Raw genomic sequence first — 19,689 nt, forward strand, 5'->3', positions numbered from 1 at the left:
CACTCTCCCATCTACTGTGTATTATGCTGTGATTAGAACTTGCTAGGTTATTTGAATTCTTAGCAAGTATCACCTGAAGATAGTATTGTGGATTACGTTCCGTACAGGAATGGACACTTTGATTAATGATAGTATTTCAGCAGCACAAATTAATTATCACCGGCTCAGATCATTTGTCAAATTCTGTATTTAGCATGAAGATGAATCTGTTCATTTAGATAGTCGTGTGTTTAATATATGCCGAGGATTTCTGTTTTTTTGGAAAATAGTGTTTTTCCATCTTTCTTTTTAAAGGGACTTGGATTTACCAAATTTTTTCTATTCCTATATTTTATTATCACTGGACTTCTATGCATCATATACTGTACTGAGTGTTTGCACATTATTTTATTTTTGTGTTTATATTGTACATTTACTTGTATACAGTGTTAATTTTCACAAACAAGAAACTTATATTATAGACATAGGCCCCTTTCACGCGGGCGGACCGTTTAGGTCTGCCTGTGAGTTTAATCGGCGGACCTAAACCGGCGCTCCATGCTTGACTATGGAGCATTGGATGTCAGCGGTGACCATGTCCGCTGACATCCGATCTGATCCGATCCCCTAAAATCAGACGTATGGCGATATGTCACCATCCGCCCTGGCGGATCGGGTGAGATCCGTTCTCTCCATAAACAAGCAACGGCGCTCAACATGCCCTCCCCGCTCAGTGAGCAGAGAGGGACCTGTCATCCGCCGGCTCAGCGGAGATCAACGGAGAAATCTCCAGCTGAGCTGGCGAACGCCGCTGACGGATCCAACCCCGTGTGGAAGGGGCCTTATGCTAGTTTTTTATTATATGTATTTTCACTTTTTGTACTTTGTTTTAGCACCGTTCCGTTATTTTTATTTATCTGGTTATACCCAAGTTGATCGATCGATCAACTTGGGTACAATCAGCCTGCCCATACATGGTTCAAATCTCGGCCGGTTCAGCAAGAATCAAACCATCTATGTCCGGCCTAGTTTTGGATAGAGTGGGTGTGAATCAAAACACCTGTCTGTTTTTTGTTTTTTCTCCATTAGGCTGGGTTCACACTACTACACTACTTTCATCCTACTTTGCTCTGTGTTCAATGTTTCCCTATGAGAGCGTCTTGTAGCGTCCTACACAAGTCGGTCCGACTTTGAAAATGCTCCCTGTACTACTTTTGGTCCTACATTAATCCTACTTCAGGCCCATTGAATATCATTGAAGTCGGACCAAAGTAGTATCCTGTTCATGAAAGTAGGATGGATGTAGGACCAATGTAGGATAAATGTAGGACCGATGTAGCAGAGCAAAGTAGGATGAAAGTAGTGTAGTAGTGTGAACCCAGCCTGAGGGAGATTCACCCGCTCTATTTGTCCTGTTTTTCTTGTTCACATTATCATTGAAAGTGAATGAAAATCCCATATTTTGAATTGTCCCCAGAACAGGAATAGAGGGGAAATCTTAGAGGACACTAGTACCGAATTGAGGACACTGTCCCCAGACCAAGTCTGTCCCCAGTTTTGTCCCTGGACTGGATTTGCACAGGGGCTGGGGCAATTTCAGGGGATGGGGCAATTTCAAAGTCAGTGGCCCGGATTCAGAAAGGAGATACGACGGCGTATCTCCGAATACGCCGTCGTAACTCTGAGTTGGGTTGTCGCATCTATGCGACTGATTCATAGAATCAGTTACGCATAGATTTCCCTAAGATCCGACCGGCATAAGTGTCTTACACCGTCGTATCTTAGGCTGCATATTTACGCTGGCCGCTAGGTGGCGCTTCCGTATATCTATGCAAGGAATATGCTAATTAGGTAGATACGCCGATTCAGAAACGTACCTCTGCCCGGCGCATTTTTTTAGGTGGTTTACATTCGACTTTTTCCGGCATAAAGTTACCCCTGCTATATGAGGGGTATCCTATGTTAACCACTTCCTTACTGGGCACGTATACCCCTTCCTGACCAGGTGAAATTTCAGCTTCTGGCACTGCGTCGCTTTAACTGACAATTGCGCGGTCGTGCGATGTGGCTCCCAAACAAAATTGGCGTCCTTTTTTCCCCACAAATAGAGCTTTCTTTTGGTGGTATTTGATCACCTCTCCGGTTTTTATTTTTTGCTCCATAAACAAAAAAAGAGCGACAATTTAAAAAAAAAGTCAATATTTTTTACTTGTTACTATAATAAATATTAGGGTTGTCCAGATACCGTACCAGTATCGGTATCGGGACCGATACCGAGTATTTGCGGGAGTACTCGTACTCGCGCAAATACCCCCGATACCTAAATAGAATACTTCCCCCCCTTCCCCCCCCCCCCGCCGCATCGTGCCGCCGCATCGAGGGACATGGCTAGAGGGACATATGTGAGGGACATGGCTAGAGGGACATTGCTGCATATGTGAGGGACATTGCTGCATATGTGAGGGACATGGCTGCATATGTGAGGGACATGGCTAGAGGGACATTGCTGCATATGTGAGGCACATGGCTAGAGGGACATGGCTGCATATGTGAGGGACATGGCTAGAGGGACATGGCTGCATATGTGGGGGACATGGCTGCATATGGGGGGGGACATGGCTGCATTTGGGGACACATTTAAAAAAAGTATCGGTATTCGGTATCGGCGACTACTTGAAAAAAAGTATCGGTACTTGTACTCGGTCCTAAAAAAGTGGTATCGGGACAACCCTAATAAATATCCCATTTTTTTTTTTTTTAAAAAATATTTTTTTTCTCAGTTTAGGCCGATACGAATTCTTCTACATATTTTTGGTAAAAAAAAAAAAAATCGCAATAAGCGACTGGTTTGCGCAAAAGTTATAGCGCTTACAAAATAGGGGACAGAATTATTATTCATTTTTATTATAAATTTGTTTTACTAGTAATGGCGGCGATCTGCGATTTTTATTGGGACTGCGACGTTATGGCGGACACATCGGACACTTTTGACACATTTTTGGCGCCATTCACATTTATACTGCGATCAGTGCTATAAAAATGCACCGATTACTGTATAAATGTGACTGGCAGTGAAGGGGTTAACACTAGGGGGGCATGGAAGGGGTTAAATGTATTCCCTGGGTGTGTTCTAACTGTGGGGAAAGGGGACTGACTGGGGGAGGTGACCGATGCTGTGTCCCTCTGTACAAGAGACACAGATCGGTCTCCTCTCTCCCTGACAGGACGTGGAGCTCTGTGTTTACACACAGAGCTCCACGTCTTGTCCCTGTAGCCGCCGATCGCGAGTGCCTGGCGGACATCGCGGCCGCCAGGCACGCGCATCGGCATCTCAGGAATGCGGCGGGCACGCGCGCGCCGCCGGCAGCGCTCGCGCGCCGCCGGCAGCGCTCGCGCGCCCTCTAGTGGCCTGGAAGAGCGGAGGACGCATATATGCGTCCTGTTAGAGATTTATAACCACCCTGCGGCCGCACATATTCGTACGGCCGTCGGGAAGTGGTTAAGTATGGACGTCGTTCCCACGTCGAGTTTTGAAAATTTAACGTCGTTTGCGTAAGTCGTTCGCGAATAGGGCTCTACGTAAGTTACGTTCACGTCTAAAGCAATGACGATTTGCGGCGTACTTTCGAGCATGTGCACTGGGATTCTTTCACGAACGTAAAATACGCGGGGTCACATGAAATTTTAATAAAACACGCCCACATCATCCACATTTGAATTAGGCGCGCTTACGCCAGCCCACATACGTTGCGCCGCCGTAACTTAGGGCGCAAGTTCTTTCTGAATACAGAACTTGCGCCCTAATTTACAGCGGCTTAACGTATCTGTGATACGTTACATCCGCCGATAGATAGACAATTCTATCTGAATCCGTGCCAGTGAGTGCAGAATGAAAAACAAAATTCTGAATTACACCCTCTGCTCCGCTGCTCCTACTAGCTTAGGGGGATGTATTTTTTCATTATCTGTGCCCCTTTCTGATGATCATGTGCTGGTCAGAGTGGAGGCAATATTTCTTCAGTTTCGGGTGCCCATCCAGTTCCGCTTGCATGCAGTGTCATCTTAAGAGCATTATAGGCCCCCGGGCAATACAGTGCACTGGGGCCCTGTCTACACAATCACGCACAAGAATTTACTGACAAAAATCATAAAATTTACTGGCAGAACCACGTCTTTTACTGCCAGTGCAAAAAAAGTACCTAAAATTACAGTTTTCAGTGCCGAACAATGCAAATGTCAGTATTTAAACTATAAATATATACAGTAGCTAGTGCCATTAGCAATGTGTTTAACCAGTTCCCGACCCCCGCATGTACATATACGTCCACAATATGGCACGTACAGGCACATGGGCGTACACGTACGTCCTCGCCTATTAGCGGGTGGGGGGTCCGATCGGGACCCCCCCCGCTACATGCGGAGGTCGGGTCCGCTCGGGGAGCGATCCGGGACCACGGCGCGGCTATTTGTTTATAGCCGCTCCGTCGCGATCGCTCCCCGGAGCTGAAGAACGGGGAGAGCCGTGTGTAAACACGGCTTCCCCGTCCTTCACTATGGCGGCGCATCGATCGCGTCATTCCCTTTATAGGGAAGACACGATCGATGACGTCATTCCTACAGCCACACCCCCAAACAGTTGTAAACACACACTAGGTGCACCCTAACTCCTACAGCGCCACCTGTGGTTAACTCCCAAACTGCAACTGTCATTTTCACAATAAAGAATGCAATTTAAATGCATTTTTTGCTGTGAAAATGACAATGGTCCCAAAAATGTGTCAAAATTGTCCGAAGTGTCCGCCATAATGTCGCAGTCACGAAAAAAATTGCTGATCGCCGCCATTAGAAGTAAAAAAAAAAAAATTAATAAAAATGCAATAAAACTATCCCCTATTTTGTAAACACTATAAATTTTGCGCAAACCAATCGATAAACGCTTATTGCGATTTTTTTTACTAAAAATAGGTAGAAGAATACGTATCGGCCTAAACTGAGGAAAAAAAATGTTTTTATATATGTTTTTGGGGGATATTTATTACAGCAAAAAGTAAAAAATATTGCATTTTTTTCAAAATTGTCGCTCTATTTTTGTTTATAGCGCAAAAACTAAAAACCGCAGATGTGATCAAATACCACCAAACGAAAGCTCTATTTGTGGGGGGAAAAAGGACGCCAATTTTGTTTGGGAGCCACGTCGCACGACCGCGCAATTGTCTGTTAAAGCGACGCAGTCCCGAACTGTAAAAACACCTTGGGTCTTTAGGCTGCATATTGGTCCGGGGCTTAACTGGTTAAGTTAAACAAAAGTAAAATAAAAATAAAAAAATTTCTTCATTGACATGAAGGTCAGGTTACTATAACCCAGCCAGCACAGAGTTTCCTCTAACATCAGAGTCTGCAGGATTCCCCCTTATAGTGAAAGGGAACTCTTATGTAAAGGGGAACGCTGCAGATCATGATCTAAGGAGGGAACTCTGATGTGGAGGGGGGCTCTGGTGACCAGAGACAACCTTATATCAGAGTCCACTGCTTTCTCTTTCCCACTTACATCAGGGTCCGCAGACTGAGTTCCCCCTTGCATTGTAAGGGGGAATCCTGCAGACTCTGATGTAAAGGGGAACTCTGATGTGGGGGGCACTCTGGTGACCAGAGACCACCTTCCGTAGAGTAAATACACTAAGGTAAGAGGGGGTCACTAATATAGGAGGGGGAACCTTTATATCAGTGCCCCCTTACATTTTTGCATTCACTCCCCCCTTACATCAGCAACCCCCCGCACTTGTGGAGGATCGGATCTTCTCTGTGATTTCCGCAAACTGGGCATGGGCAGTTCTAACCCGTCACTCTCCACAATTTTTTACTTGCTGGGCAGCCGGTGGGGCCCCCCAGGCAAGCAGGGCCCCCGGGCAACTGCCCAGCGTGCCCAATGGAAAAGATGGCCCTGCTTGCATGTTCTTTTGCCTCGGCTCAGGTCCCAGCCAGCCGCCTGCCTGCTTATCTCCTTGCCTTCCCTGGAGGAGGGATCTTCCTCCGCTCCTCACCCAGTAGTAGCCAGGGTCCGGAGAGTAAGACTTGACAGGCTGTGAGGCAGGCAGTGGCGGCGACGGGCAGAGAGTCGCTGATTGCCGCCATTACTAGTAAAAAACAAAATATGTCCCCAGTTCTCATTTAAAAAATCTGGTCACCTTACCCTAGTTCTGATGACCCCGATGACAACCAGGGATCCCCTCACTTTAAAGGGCTTTCCTCTCACTTACTGTTTTGTCTATGATGTAGGAAGTGAAAGGGGATGGGCGGGGGGTGTGTTTTTAAAGCACTGATTAGAGCCAGAAGCTCTTATTGTCTTCAAAGTAGTGGGTGGGCTTGGAGCGCAGAGCATTGCATCCGGAGCCCACTCGGGGGGGAGCAAATGAATTTTCGCTGTTGCAACACTGATCCTCCTCCTGGCCAATCAGAAAGTGGGTCTGATACTCGTCATCTGATTGGCTGAAAGAACAGGCAATCCTATTGGACGCCTAGGGGGATGAGAGGAGACGCACGGCAGAAGCGAGGAGGAGAAGAGCTGATGCCTGGATGCCCACCAATGCCCGAATGCCCTGATGCACCCCACTCCTAGGATCCCTGCCACTCCTCGGATGCCCGCCGATGCCTGGTCCCCGCCGATGGGGTAAGTGTCGACGGACCGACCAGCAGACAGTGGGGGGGGTTCGGTTGTTTGTCGCCCCCCCCCCCCCAAACAAAAAAACACCAGCTGCCACTTCTAGCAACAGTGTGGGGGCTACGCATACATGCAGACAGTAGGGCCAATTTAGACAGGAGCCTGTTAACCTCTTCCATACCGGGCAGTTATACACACTTCCATACCAGGCCTATTCTGGCACTTCTCTCCTACATGTACAAATCATAATTTTTTTGCTAGAAAATTACGCAGAACCCCCAAACATTATATATGTTTTTTTTAGCAGACACCCTAGGGAATAAAACGACGGTCATTGAAACCTTTTATCTTGCACGGTATTTGCGCAATAATTTTTCAAACGCCTTTTTTTGGGAAAAAAATTGTTTCATGAATTAAAAAAATTTAAAAACAGTAAAGTTAGCCCAATTTTTTTGTAAAATATGAAATATGATGTTACACCGAGTAAATAGATACCTAACATGTCACGCTTTAAAATTGCGCACACTCATGGAATGGCGCCAAACTTCGGTACTTAAAAATCTCCATAGGCAACGATTTGAAATTTTTTACAGGTTACCAGTTTAGATTTACAGAGGAGATCTAGTGCTAGAATTGTTGCTGGCACTCTAACGCACGCGGCGATACCTCACATATGTGGTTTAAACGGCGTTTACATATGTCGGCGGGACTTGCGTGTGCGTTCGCTTCTGCACGCAAGCTACCGGGGACAGGGGCGTTAAAAAAATAAATTTTTATTTCTTTTTTTTTTTATATATATTTATTTCTTTTTTACACTTTTTTTTTTTTATCACTTTTATTCCTATTACAAGGAATGTAAACATCCCTTGTAATAGGAATGTGTGTGACAGGTACTCTTTATGGAGAGATGCGGGGTCAGTAAGACCCCACATCTCTCCTCCAGGCTGGAAAGCATGAAATCGGTGAAAAAAAATTCACCGATCTCATGCTTGTGGTTGCTTAGCAGCCGCAATCGCGGCTTTGTTTACTTACGGGACCCGGGCGTGACGTCATCACATCGCGCCCGGGTCCTCCGACGGTCATAGAGATGACTGGTGACCATCTGGTCACCAGTCATCTCTATGCTTCCTGCGAGCGCCGGACGATTCGTTCTCCGGGCCCCCGATGGCACGGGAGAGCCCGGAGAAGCACCGGATGGCGGCGGGAGGGGGGGATGTCCCCTCCCGCCGCCTGTAAGAACGATCTAGCGGCGGAACCGCCGCTATGATCGTTCTTACGTTGTGCAGAATCGCCGGCAGTTTAGAAGGATATCTGAATGATGCCTCTTAGCTGCAGGCATCATTCAGATATCCACCCGGAAAGCCCAGGACGTCATATGACGTCCACTCTGAACGGCAGAAGTTCTTTGTGGACGTCATTTTACTATGGGCCGGTAGGGAAGTGGTTAAGCTACCAGTATGTCTTTGGAGTGTGGGAGAAAGCCTAAGTAAACATAGGGAGAACATGCAAACTCCATGCAAACTCTTTTTCTATGCCTAAAATGTGTTTTTTCTTTTACACAGCAATGTTGCCGAGGCAGATGGAGATGCAGCATTAATTCATCTGCTGTCCGATAAAAGGGATGGAGTGGTTAGTAACACCTGCACAGTTCTCATCAACATGGCTGCACAAGAGTCTCTTCGGGTCACTATACAAGCTCAGGGTGTCATGAACGCTTTGGTGGAACCATTACAGTCCTCCAGCAGTCTGGTGCAGAGTAAAGCAGCGCTCACGGTGGCTGCCGTGGGGTGTGATGCGGATGCCAGAGCCGAGGTAAGAAACATTTCCAGACAAGACTGGGGAATCTGTGGTGGAACTACACTGCCTTCTGGTCTTATAGATGTCATATGATTTAATTTCATTGACTTTAACCTGTATGGAGTTTATCACTTTAAAGCAGCTGTATCAGTTCCACCTACATGCTGAAAACAATGTACCCAGAGGAGGGATGAGCAGAGGGATAGAAATGTAAACTGATTTTGCTGCAGAATTGATGATTTTTTTTGTTGAGCCTCCCTTTTTTTTTCAGATGGTATTTCATTTCTTCCAGGGATGAGCTTTCACCCATAATTTATAGATTTTCTAATTATATTTAATCTAATCTTAGGAGAAGGTTGTGTACAATATACAGTGGGGGAAATAATTATTAGATCCCGTGCAGACTTTGTAAATTTGCCCACTTAGGGCCGGTTCACACTGCTGCAAATTCTATTGCGAATTTTATCCGTTGCAATTGCTCAAATTCGCAAGTCATTTTACTAACATAGTTTTCCATGAGTGCCATTCACATCAATGCGTTGCGAATCTAAGCAGCGTTAAAAAAGAGTCCTGTGCGAGTTTGATCCACGTGCAATGCGAATTCAGCTCTATAGACTGGCTTTTCCTGAAATCGTGGCAAAGTCAAGGCCGCAAAATCGCTGTAAAATCGCGATTTTGAAATTGCAGTAGTGTGAACCGGCCCTAACAAACAAATTGAAGGGTCTATAAATCTTATCATAGGTGTATTTTAAATTATAGAGATAGAATATCAACCAAAAATTCAGAAAAATAACATGATATAAATGCTATAAGTATGAGTTGCAGCTCAGTAAGTAAAATAAGTATTTGATTCCTAAGCATGACTTAGTACTTGGTGGAGAAACCCTTGTTGGCAAGCACAGAGGTAAAACATTTCTTGTAGTTGGTGACCAGGTTTGCACACATCTCAGGAGGGTTTTTGGTCCACTTTTCTTTACCGATCATCTCTAAATCTTTAAGGTTTCTTGGCTGTTGCTTGCCAACTCGAAGTTTCTGCTCCCTCAATACATTTTCTATTAAGGTCTGGAGACTGGCTAGGCCACTCCATGACCTTAATGTGTTTTTTCTTAAGTCACTCCTTTGTTGCCTTGGCAGTATGTTTTGGGTAATGTTCATGGTGGGAGACCCATCCACGAGGGAAGAAAGTTCTCATCCAAGATTTTTCAATACATGGCCCTGTCCATTGGCCCCTCAATACGGCAAATTTGGCCCGTTCCTTTAGCAGAGAAACAGCCCCAAAGCATAATGTTTCCACCTCCAAGATTGACTGTAGGGATGTGTTCTTAGGGTCATCATCAGCATTTTTCCTCCTCCAAACACGGCGAGTTGAAGTAATGCCAAAGAGCTCAATTTGGTCTCATCTGACTACAGCATTTTCTCCCAATCCTTCTCTGAATCATTTAGATGTTATTGGCAAACTTCAGATGGGCCTGTACATGTGCCTTCTTTAAGGATGGGGACCTTGCGGGCGCTGCAGGATTTCAATCCATGGCTTCTCACCAAGCTTCTTGCTGATGGTCTTGTAGCCTATTCCAGCCTTGTGCAGGTCTACAATATTGTCCCTGACGTCCTTTGACAGCTCTTTGGTCTTGCCCATGATGGTGGGTTTGAGGCCAGTTTCACACTGGGACGACAAACGCTTCCGACATTGGGAACTCATGTCGCATGATGTGTGAAAATCAATGTTTCCCTATGGGAGCCGTCTTAACTGGTCCGACACAAGTCAGTCTCAGTCCGACTTTGAAAATGCTCCATGCACTACTTTGATCCTTCTTCAGCCCATTGAATATCACTGAAGTCGGATCAAAGGTCTTGACTCATCCAACTTTGGCATGCGACTTGTGCTCTGATGATCTTGAAGGGGGAACTCCATGCCAAATTTAAAAAAAAACGTCATGGCCAGGCCCCTCATTCTGGTATGGATTTTGGGGGAACCCCAACACGTTTTTTTCGGTGTAGGTACTGTATTCCCCTAAAAATCCATACCAGACCGAAGGGCCTGATATGCTCTTGGAGGGGGAACCCATGCCGGTTTTTTAACATTGTGCGTGAAATTTCCCCTAAAGATTCATACCAGACAGTGCCTGGTATTGTTGGGGATCAAAGTTGGATCCCTGTTCATTGAAGTCAGAAGCATGTCGGACTTCAAGTATCAGGGCAACGTCGGATCCAAAGTGGTAAGACTGTCGTGTCGTACCAGTGTGAACCTGGCCTCAATGGAAAAAAGAGATTCTCTGGACAGGTGTCTTTTATACACATAACGAGTTGTCGTTAAGAGCACCTTCTTAAATGGACAGGACTAATCTGTATACCACATGAGCACGTACTGTAGTCAGAATTATTGTTGGTTGGTAGGGGATCAAATACTTATTTTACTCACTGAACTGCAACTCAGTTTATAACATTTGTATTTGGATTTTTGGTTGATATTCTGTCTCTATCATGTAAAATACACCTATGATAAGATTTATAGACCCTTCATTTCTTTGTAAGTGGGCAAACTTACAAAACCAGCAGGGGATCAAATAATTATTTTTCCCACTGTATATAAATATACTCCTTGGTGTTTGTAATTGTAGGTTTGTATGTGTTTGATCATTATCTGTCACTTTAAAGTGTAAATAAACCCCAGAACAAAAAATATATTTATTACGCTTACCAGTCTTAAGATGTGATGGCTTCATTATCATTTCTTTACCAGGCATGATTCCATTTGTTTTCACCTGGTATTCCTGTGAATAACACACATCCTATGTGGCTATGCTCACTCACATTACTGTCAGTCAAGTGAGACTTCAAATATGTCTGCCCTTGTGCATCTTCACTGCATGGGGGATGGAAGATTACAGACAATACAAATACATAAAATGCTTCTAACCAATGTACGTGGTCCTATAGTAAAAACATATATAGCAGCAACAAGATATAGTAAGAGAGAGAGCCCTGACCCTACAAAGATACAGATTTTTTTGTACAATGTAACATCCAGTAGACATGTGCAATTCATTTAGTTCCGAATTCGTTTTTTAACTAATTTTGACAAATTCGTTAATTCTGACATTTTCAAATTTTTCAATTTTCAAATTTTCAAATTTCCGAAAATTAAAAATGTTGAATATTCGAAAAGCGGAAATTCGAAAATCCAAAAATTCGAATATCGAAATATCAAAAATTTGGAAATTCCAAAAATTCGAAATGAGGAAATTAAAAATATCGGAAATTCAAAAATGTGAAAATCCGTAAATAAAGATGAAAATCTGAAAATTCTAAAGAAGCATGAAAGAATGAAATTCAGAAGATTCGAAAATCTGAAATAATAACTAACTAATAATAACTTAAATATTACTAACTATTAAATTCTAGGTATTGTAATTTCCTTTCAAATTTGGCTGTTAGTCAACGTAAAGAATACGAATTTATCTGAAGTTACGAAGTATCCAAAATAACGAATGCCACATCTAAATGAATGGAACGTAACGATCTAATAATAATAAAAACGTTTTATTATTATCATTATTATTATTATTTATTATTAATTTGTTCCATTCTATTTGTTTAGATGTGGCATTCGTTATTTCGGATAATTCATAAATTCAGAGAATTCCATTGCCTATAATTTAATAGTTATTATTAGTTATTTATTTCAAATGTTATTTTATTTTTTTTCAGATTTTCGAATTGTTCAGAAATTCTAAATTCTGAAGATTCGTAAATCGGAAATTCGTAAATCGGAATCGATTTTCGAATTTCCAAATTTTTGAAAACAGCAAATTCGAAAATCGGAAAATTTGGATTTTGGAATTTCCGATTTTACGACTTCCCGAATTTTCAAATTCCGAATTTCCGAAAAAACAAATGAAACAAAAACGAACATATTTTTCAGCTGTGCACATGTCTAACATCCAGTGCTTGTAAAACTTTATTATTCCAGCACAAACTTCTAAAACACCTGCCTGGGGCCCCCTCCTCTAATTTGTTTTACCCACCACTGGGCTTAATTGCCAAGATCTCTACCATAAGGCCCCTTTCACACTGGGGCATTTTTCGAACGTTAACGGAGCGTTTTTTGAGTGTTATTCGAGCATTATTCGAGCGTTATTCGAGCGTTTTTTGAGCGTTATTCGAGCGTTTTTTGAGCGTTATTCGAGCGTTATTGGGGCGAAGCCTCATCTGCAATTCCAATGTGCTGGTAAAGCACCACTAAGACCCTAACGTTTTATGGCGTTTTTGCAGTGCCTCAGTGTGAAAGTGTAAGGCGTTTTTACAGCGCTTTCAATTCATTTCAATGGAGAAGGGCATTTTTGGAGCGTTTTTTTCAGCGCCCAAAAGCTGCTCCAAAGATGCTGCTTGCAGGACTCAGTGTGAAAGGGTCCATTGAGATGCATGGAGAGCATTTTATGAGTGTTTTATTAGCGCTATTTTTAATGCTAAAAAGCTGTGAAAGCGCTTCAGTGTGAAAGGGGTCTAAGGGCTAGTGGTGGGTGAAATGCGTCATTGTAAATCCCAGGCTGAGCTTCTTCTGTCCTTGGACTTTTGTGTGTGATAGTGGCTGTATTTCTCTGGATGTGTTGATAGTTTATGGTGAGGATGAGCCCCTGCTTGGCATCTGCACTAGGTCAGCTGAGGGAGTAATCCACTGCATAGAACCTAAGAGCAATGGAAAAAATGTACTGGTCTGGTGGCACCTGTCTTAGGAAGATCACAAATAATGGGAGACAATTTTTCATGTTTAAAAAATGATTGTCAACGGAATTCAGTCATTAAGTTTTTGGGTGGAGTCGTGATGTCAGTAGACTCCCCGCCCTCCTCTACACTCCCCTTGTCAACATGCATGTTCTCCTGTGTATTTCTTAGGCCCCATACACACAATAGAATCCATCCGCTGAAAAATCCCAGCGAATGGGTTTCAGTGGATAGATCCTATGGTGTGTACACTCCAGCGGATCTGTTTCCGCGGATATTTATCCCCTGGGATGGATTTCCAGCAGATAAATATTTGCTGACATGCTAAACAAATCTATCCGCTGGAATCCATCCCAACGGATGGATCCGCTGGTCTGTATAGACTCACCGGATCCATCCGTCCGAAGGGATCCCCCGCATGCGTCGTAATGATTTGACGCATGCGTGGAATTCCTTATATGACAGCGTCGCGCACGTCGCCGCGTCATAATCGCGGTGACGGCGCGACACGTCATCGCCAGAGGATTTCGGCGCGGATTTCAATGCGATGGTGAGTACACTCCATCGCATGGAAATCCGCACAAATCCTCGAGAGGATTTATCCGCGGAAACGGTCCGCTGGACCGTATTCGCGGATAAATTCTCTCGTGTGTATGGGGCCTAGCACTAAATTCTGCTATGATCACTAACATCCAGTCAAAATCCAGAAAAGTAACCACATGACTTCAGAAAAGGAGTGGGGGTGGGAATTTAAAAATAATGCCTGTCTCAGGCTAGTGCATGAGATATGTAAATAACCTGTCATTCACAGCAAGGGGGAAGAACGGACAAAAGTTTTCTCCTGTTTGTCTGTTTATCTCACTAATTGCTCAGAGCTGGATTAACTCTGTGTGGCAAGACTGGGCACAGATGATAGGAAATCTTATACTCTACATTGTGACAGCATGTAAGCATCTGCATGTGTTTACTCAATTCTCCGATGCGCTGGTTAGGCCCCGCCTACAACCAATGGTGAGTGATGCCCATAAAGGACCTCTGCTCTCGATCCTGCTCCATCATCCATGTTTGCTGTACATTTGTCGCACTTCAAATTAAGATCTTTGTTTGCATTTACATGCCTCCCAACATTTTGACATGGGAATAACCGTAAAGTTATTCACTTTACGGTCAACACTGAGGAGAAGGGGTCACTCTTTACGTCTAGAGGAAAAGAGATTTCACCTCCAAATACGGAAAGGTTTTTTTACAGTAAGGCCTCGTACACACGACAGAGTTTCTCGGCAGAATTCGGCGAGAAACTCGGTCAGAGCCGGATTCTGCCGAGAAACTCTGTCGTCTGTACACTTTTGGCCCGATGGAGCCGCCGAGGAACTCGTCGAGAAAATAGAGAACATGTTCTCTATTTTCTCGTTGTTCTATGGGAGAAGGCGGCCCGCCGAGCTCCTCGGCGGCTTCATCCCTGAACTCGACGAGGAACTCGACGTGTTTGGCACGTCGAGTTCCTCGGCCGTGTGTACGGGGCCTAAGAGCTGTGAAAATGTGGAACAGATTCCCTCCAGAGGTGGTTCTGGCCAGCTCAGTAGATTGCTTTAAGAAAGGCCTGGATTCTTTCCTAAATGTACATAATATAACTGAGTACTAAGATTTGTAGGTAAAGTTGATCCAGGGAAAATCCGATTGCCTCTCGGGGGATCAGGAAGGAATTTTTTCCCCTGCTGTAGCAAATTGGATCTCATGCTCTGCTGGTTTTTTTTTGCCTTCCTCTGGATCAACTGTGGGTATGGAGTTGGGTGTATGGGATTGTACTGTGTTTTTTATTTTGTTTGTTTATTTTTTTTTTGTGGTTGAACTGGATGGACTTGTGTCTTTTTTCAACCTGACTAACTATGTAACTATGACACCTACTAGCAAACATATGTAGGCATAGGGCATAGAAAATGGTTAATTAAATCCAGAAGGGCTTTTTTTTACTATCACGTTTATATTGGCTTTTAAAATTTACAAATGCAGCAAGTTAGAAATTGGATAAAACACTGGGAAACACTTTTTGAAAGATAAAAAGTGCATTTTATATACATCTATATGGATCAGACCAAATGAGGGACAAATGAGGGACAGAAGGACAGTCCCTCCAAATCAGGGACAGTTGGGGGCTGTGCATTCATTCTTTTCAGCCACTGATAGAAAACTGTATAACTAGAGGATATGATGAATCAATTCCAGCAAAGCCAAGTACAGGAATCCAAAGAGATTCACCCACTAAAACTGAACTCCTTTTTAGCAGTTTCTGCTCTTTATAGGTAACCAATACCCTAAAGTGATTTTACCATTCTGCATCTGCTCTAAGCTCTGATGGAAGTGTTCAGCGTGTTTAAAATGTGAAAATTATCAAAATGATTTAAAGGCGCTTACTGTATAGGAAATCATTACAGCTTTCAAGGCACTGAAAGTCTTCCATCTGTCAGATTAGTACAATAAATCAATCAGTGGTAATCTGCAAGTACCCTGCAGGCGCAAATTGATGTCCTGTATTGTTGGCTATTAAACTGACACATTCATCGGTCTACCCTGATGGATATGTGTTTAAGGGAATGTGATGTGTTTTGCTTTTATTCTTACAAATCATATTTATTTTATACCCAATAACTGCCACGAGTATGTGACTGGAAGGCAATTATGCAGGTTGAGCTAAGTTTTCACAACACTGATGGCACATTTACAATTTAATAAGGCAACAAATAGATTTTGTCTCAGTTCGCACTGCAGTGATGCGGGAAACCTGCGAATCCACTACGGGTTCCGGCATCGCATGTCTCCTGGCGGCAGTTCACTCTGAATAATGCGAACTGCTGGGAGTGTCAATAGAAAGTTAATGACACCCCCAAATCAGTTTGCAAATTGCAGAGCGAACTGTCAATTCGAACTGGAATCGGATCGCATGGGTGTGAACACCTATGTAATTTGATTCTGGTGCGGACCAAAAAAAGGGTCCTTTGCAAGTTTGGCCTGAATGCGATGCAAATTTAGCCATACTATCTGTATGGCTGAGTTCGCATCGCACAGACATCGCTTGTGATTTGCACTGCAGTGTGGTGTGAATCACATCCCATGTCTGACATTGCAGCAGTGGGAACAGGCTGCATAGGCGTGCGTACAGGGTGTGCCAGGAGTGCCTGGGCACACCCTAATCACCCTGTGCTGCGCAGATTCCCCCTGCTGCTTTGCTGCAGAGAAAGAGACTGGGGAATTGTGTCCTCAGTCCCTTTCTCTATGCCAAAAGTGAAACATCAGGGATCTGTTTGGATCCCTGATATTTCACCAAAGCCCCCCAATGGGGCTCCTAATAAAATAAAAAAGTAATAAAAAACAGTGTAAAAAAGAATAAAAAAATAAGTAAATAAATATTAATAAAAAAATAAAATTGTAAAAGAGTAAAAAATAAACAAATAATTAAAATAAACTACTGACACCAATCCCTGCCCTACTGACACTGGCCCAGATTCAGTAAGCAATTGCGCCTGCGTAACCATAGTTACGCAGCGCAATTGCTGACTTGCGCCGGCGTAACGAGTTCTCCTGATTCAGAGAACTCGTTACGCCGACTGCAGCCTAAAATCTGCGTGGCATAAGGCTCTTATGCCACGCAGATTTTAGGCTGCATTCTTGTGATGACCGCTAGGGGGCGTTCCCATTGTGGTCAGCGTATAGTATGCAAATTGCATACTTACGCCGATTCACAATGTTGCGCGCCCCCTGCGTACGCAAGTTACGTCGTTTCCGTACGGCGTGTTTAGCGTAAGGCTGCCCCTTCTAATAGCAGGGGCAGCCAATGCTAAACTATACCCGGCGTTCCCGCGTTGCGACGTTCGAATTTTACGTCGTTTGCGTAAAAATGGACGCCATTCACGTTCACTTTGAAGCAAATGACGTCCTTGCGACATCATTTGCCACAATGCACGTCGGGAAAGTTTCCTGACGGAGCATGCGCTCTACGCTCGGCGCGGGAGCGCGCCTAATTTAAATGATTCCCGCCCCCGGCGGGATCATTTACATTGCGCGCACTTACGCCGGGCAATTTTGCCGGCGCGCCCTCGCAATTTACGGAGCTACTGCTCCGTGAATCGAGGGCAGAGCAAAATATTTGCGGGGGCGCAGGGCAAAATCGTTGCCCTGCGCCTCCGCAAATAGAGCGCAATTCTTTCTGAATCCGGGCCACTGTGTATATATATATATATATATATAAAATGACACACACAGTATATATAAGAAGGCCAGTATGGTGGCCTGAGTTTATGGGAGGAGCCCGGAGGGTATTTAAGCAGCCCACTCACACATGCTCTTTGTCGGTTCAGTGTGCAGTACTACACGTCACTGGGCCGACTCTTCCCAGCTCACCTCATGTCCGTGAGTCTGCGCATTCAATCGCATTCGACATCGCAAGCGCTTTGCGGCTTCTCCCTTCATGGTCTTCGCCGGCGGTTCCCGCTTACTGTCGCAGGTAGGATTCAAACCTTTTCGTATCTTGTGCAATCTTACAATTCGTTATGCTTCCTATCCTGCATCCCTTTTGGGAAAAAATCGGCCTGAGTTACTTTTGCTTATGTTCCAACATCATTCGGCTCAGGCATAGTACATTTGCAACTTCCTTCTGCCAAACATACGATTCATTTGTAAATCCATTTGGAGATTGACATGTGTTTGTATGGGTTCTTTGGCAGATTGAGGTGGTAATTGGACTCACATGGTGCCTTGTCTGCACTTGATTAGCCTGGGGGGATGGGTGGTTGGTAGGTGTTCGGTTTCAAAGCAAAGGGTAGCATACACTCTACAACCAATTCGTATCAGATTCGTTCAATACTCCTTACTATCAATTCGTATCGGATTCATTTCATGCATTTTACAACCATTTTGTATCACATACATTGCATACTTTCTACCGTTGCCATTCATTGTTTCCCCCATGTCGTGTGTTTTAGTTCCCGCAGCGGAACTTACGAATTGCTTGTACACGGTTCTTCTCTCTCATTTATTTACCAAAGTTATTGCCTGTGTGTCATGCATGGCGCCACACCACACTCTTGGGATGCGTTGCACATCCACTCCAGTCCAAAGCAAACCCAGTCGCACGTTCACTGTCCCAGGTAGGATTCGTTAGCTTGTTTGTCATGTCATATTCGTGGCCACTCATGGTGTCACCTGTACCATATGTTTGGTTCCCGCAGTGGAGCTTACAAAGCATTGATACGCACTTCCCGTGTTCTATTTTCTACACCAAACCTCGTTGTTTTGCCCCATGCACGGCATCACGCTACACGTTCCCGACATGTTTCACTCCAGCCACAGTCCGCCGCAAACTCACTCGCATGGCCCACTGTCGCAAGTAAGATTTGTTATTACATTCTTTATGTTCTATCAATTTGCTACCATTCGTTGTCTCCCATATCGTTCATTAGTGGCCCCTATGGAACCTACGATTCAAACAGGCGTTGTCCTTCTACCTTATACTGCTTGCTTAAGGTACAAACAAACCAGGTGTTTCTATCCTTTCTCAGTCACCCAATTCTTATTGATTGAGACCTTGCAACCATGCAAATCATCTCAGCAGTCTGATACCCTTGCTGTGACACTTGCAACACATGACCCTTACAAAATGCAAAATGCAAAAAAAAAAAAAAAAAGCAAAAAAGGAAAAAAAAAAAAAAAAAAAAAAAAACTATTGCCACCACGTAATCTCAGCCCAGCAACCTGACACCTGTTGAGACCGTTGCAACGATGCAAAATTCGTCTCCACAGCCTGACACCCTTGTTAAGACCCTTGCAAACGCAATACCGTCTTAGCAGCCCCACACTCATCGAGACTCTTGCAACCACACTAAATCGTCTCATCAGCCTGACACCCTTGTTAGGACCCTTGCAACACATGACCCTTACAAAACGAAAAAAAAAAAAAGAAAAAAAAAAACGCAAAAAAAAGAAAAAAAAAAAAAAAGAAAAAGAAATATAAAAGTGCAGAAAAAAAAAAATTGCCACCACACAATCTCAGCCCCGCAACCTGACACCTGTTGAGACCGTTGCAACGACGCAAAATTCGTCTTCGCAGCCTGACACCCTTGTTGAGACCCTTGCAAACGCAATACCGTCTCAGCAGCCCCACAATCACGGAGACTCTTGCAAGCACAGAAAATTATCTCAGCAGCCTGACACCCTTGCAAACGCAATACCGTCTCAGCAGCCCCACACTCATGGAGACCTTTGCAAGCATGCAAAATTCGTCTCCGCAGCCTGACACCCTTGTTGAGACCCTTGCAAACGCAATACCGTGTCAGCAGCCCCACACTCATGGAGACTCTTGCAAGCACACAAAATTGTCTCAGCAGCCTGACACCCTTGTTAAGACCCTTGCAACACATGACCCTTACAAAACGCAAAAAAAAAAAAAAAAAATATGCAAAAAAAAAAAAAAAAAAGCAAAAAAAAATTGTCACCACACAATCTCAGCCCAGCAACCTGACACCTGTTGAGACCATTGCAGC

At 44.1% G+C, this 19,689-nt stretch overlaps 1 protein-coding gene across 1 annotated transcript in view; it reads left to right on the forward strand.

The window, feature by feature from the left end:
* ARMC3 (armadillo repeat containing 3) overlaps window positions 1–19,689 on the forward strand; it is a 112,022-nt gene that overhangs the window by 56,882 nt on the left and 35,451 nt on the right. Inside the window, exon 11 of the mRNA XM_040352510.1 lies at window positions 8,200–8,449. Coding sequence (XP_040208444.1) covers window positions 8,200–8,449 — 250 coding nt within the window. The remainder of the gene's footprint in view (window positions 1–8,199; window positions 8,450–19,689) is intronic.

Source organism: Rana temporaria, chromosome 5 (genome assembly GCF_905171775.1).
Source record: "Rana temporaria chromosome 5, aRanTem1.1, whole genome shotgun sequence".
Taxonomy (NCBI): domain Eukaryota; kingdom Metazoa; phylum Chordata; class Amphibia; order Anura; family Ranidae; genus Rana; species Rana temporaria.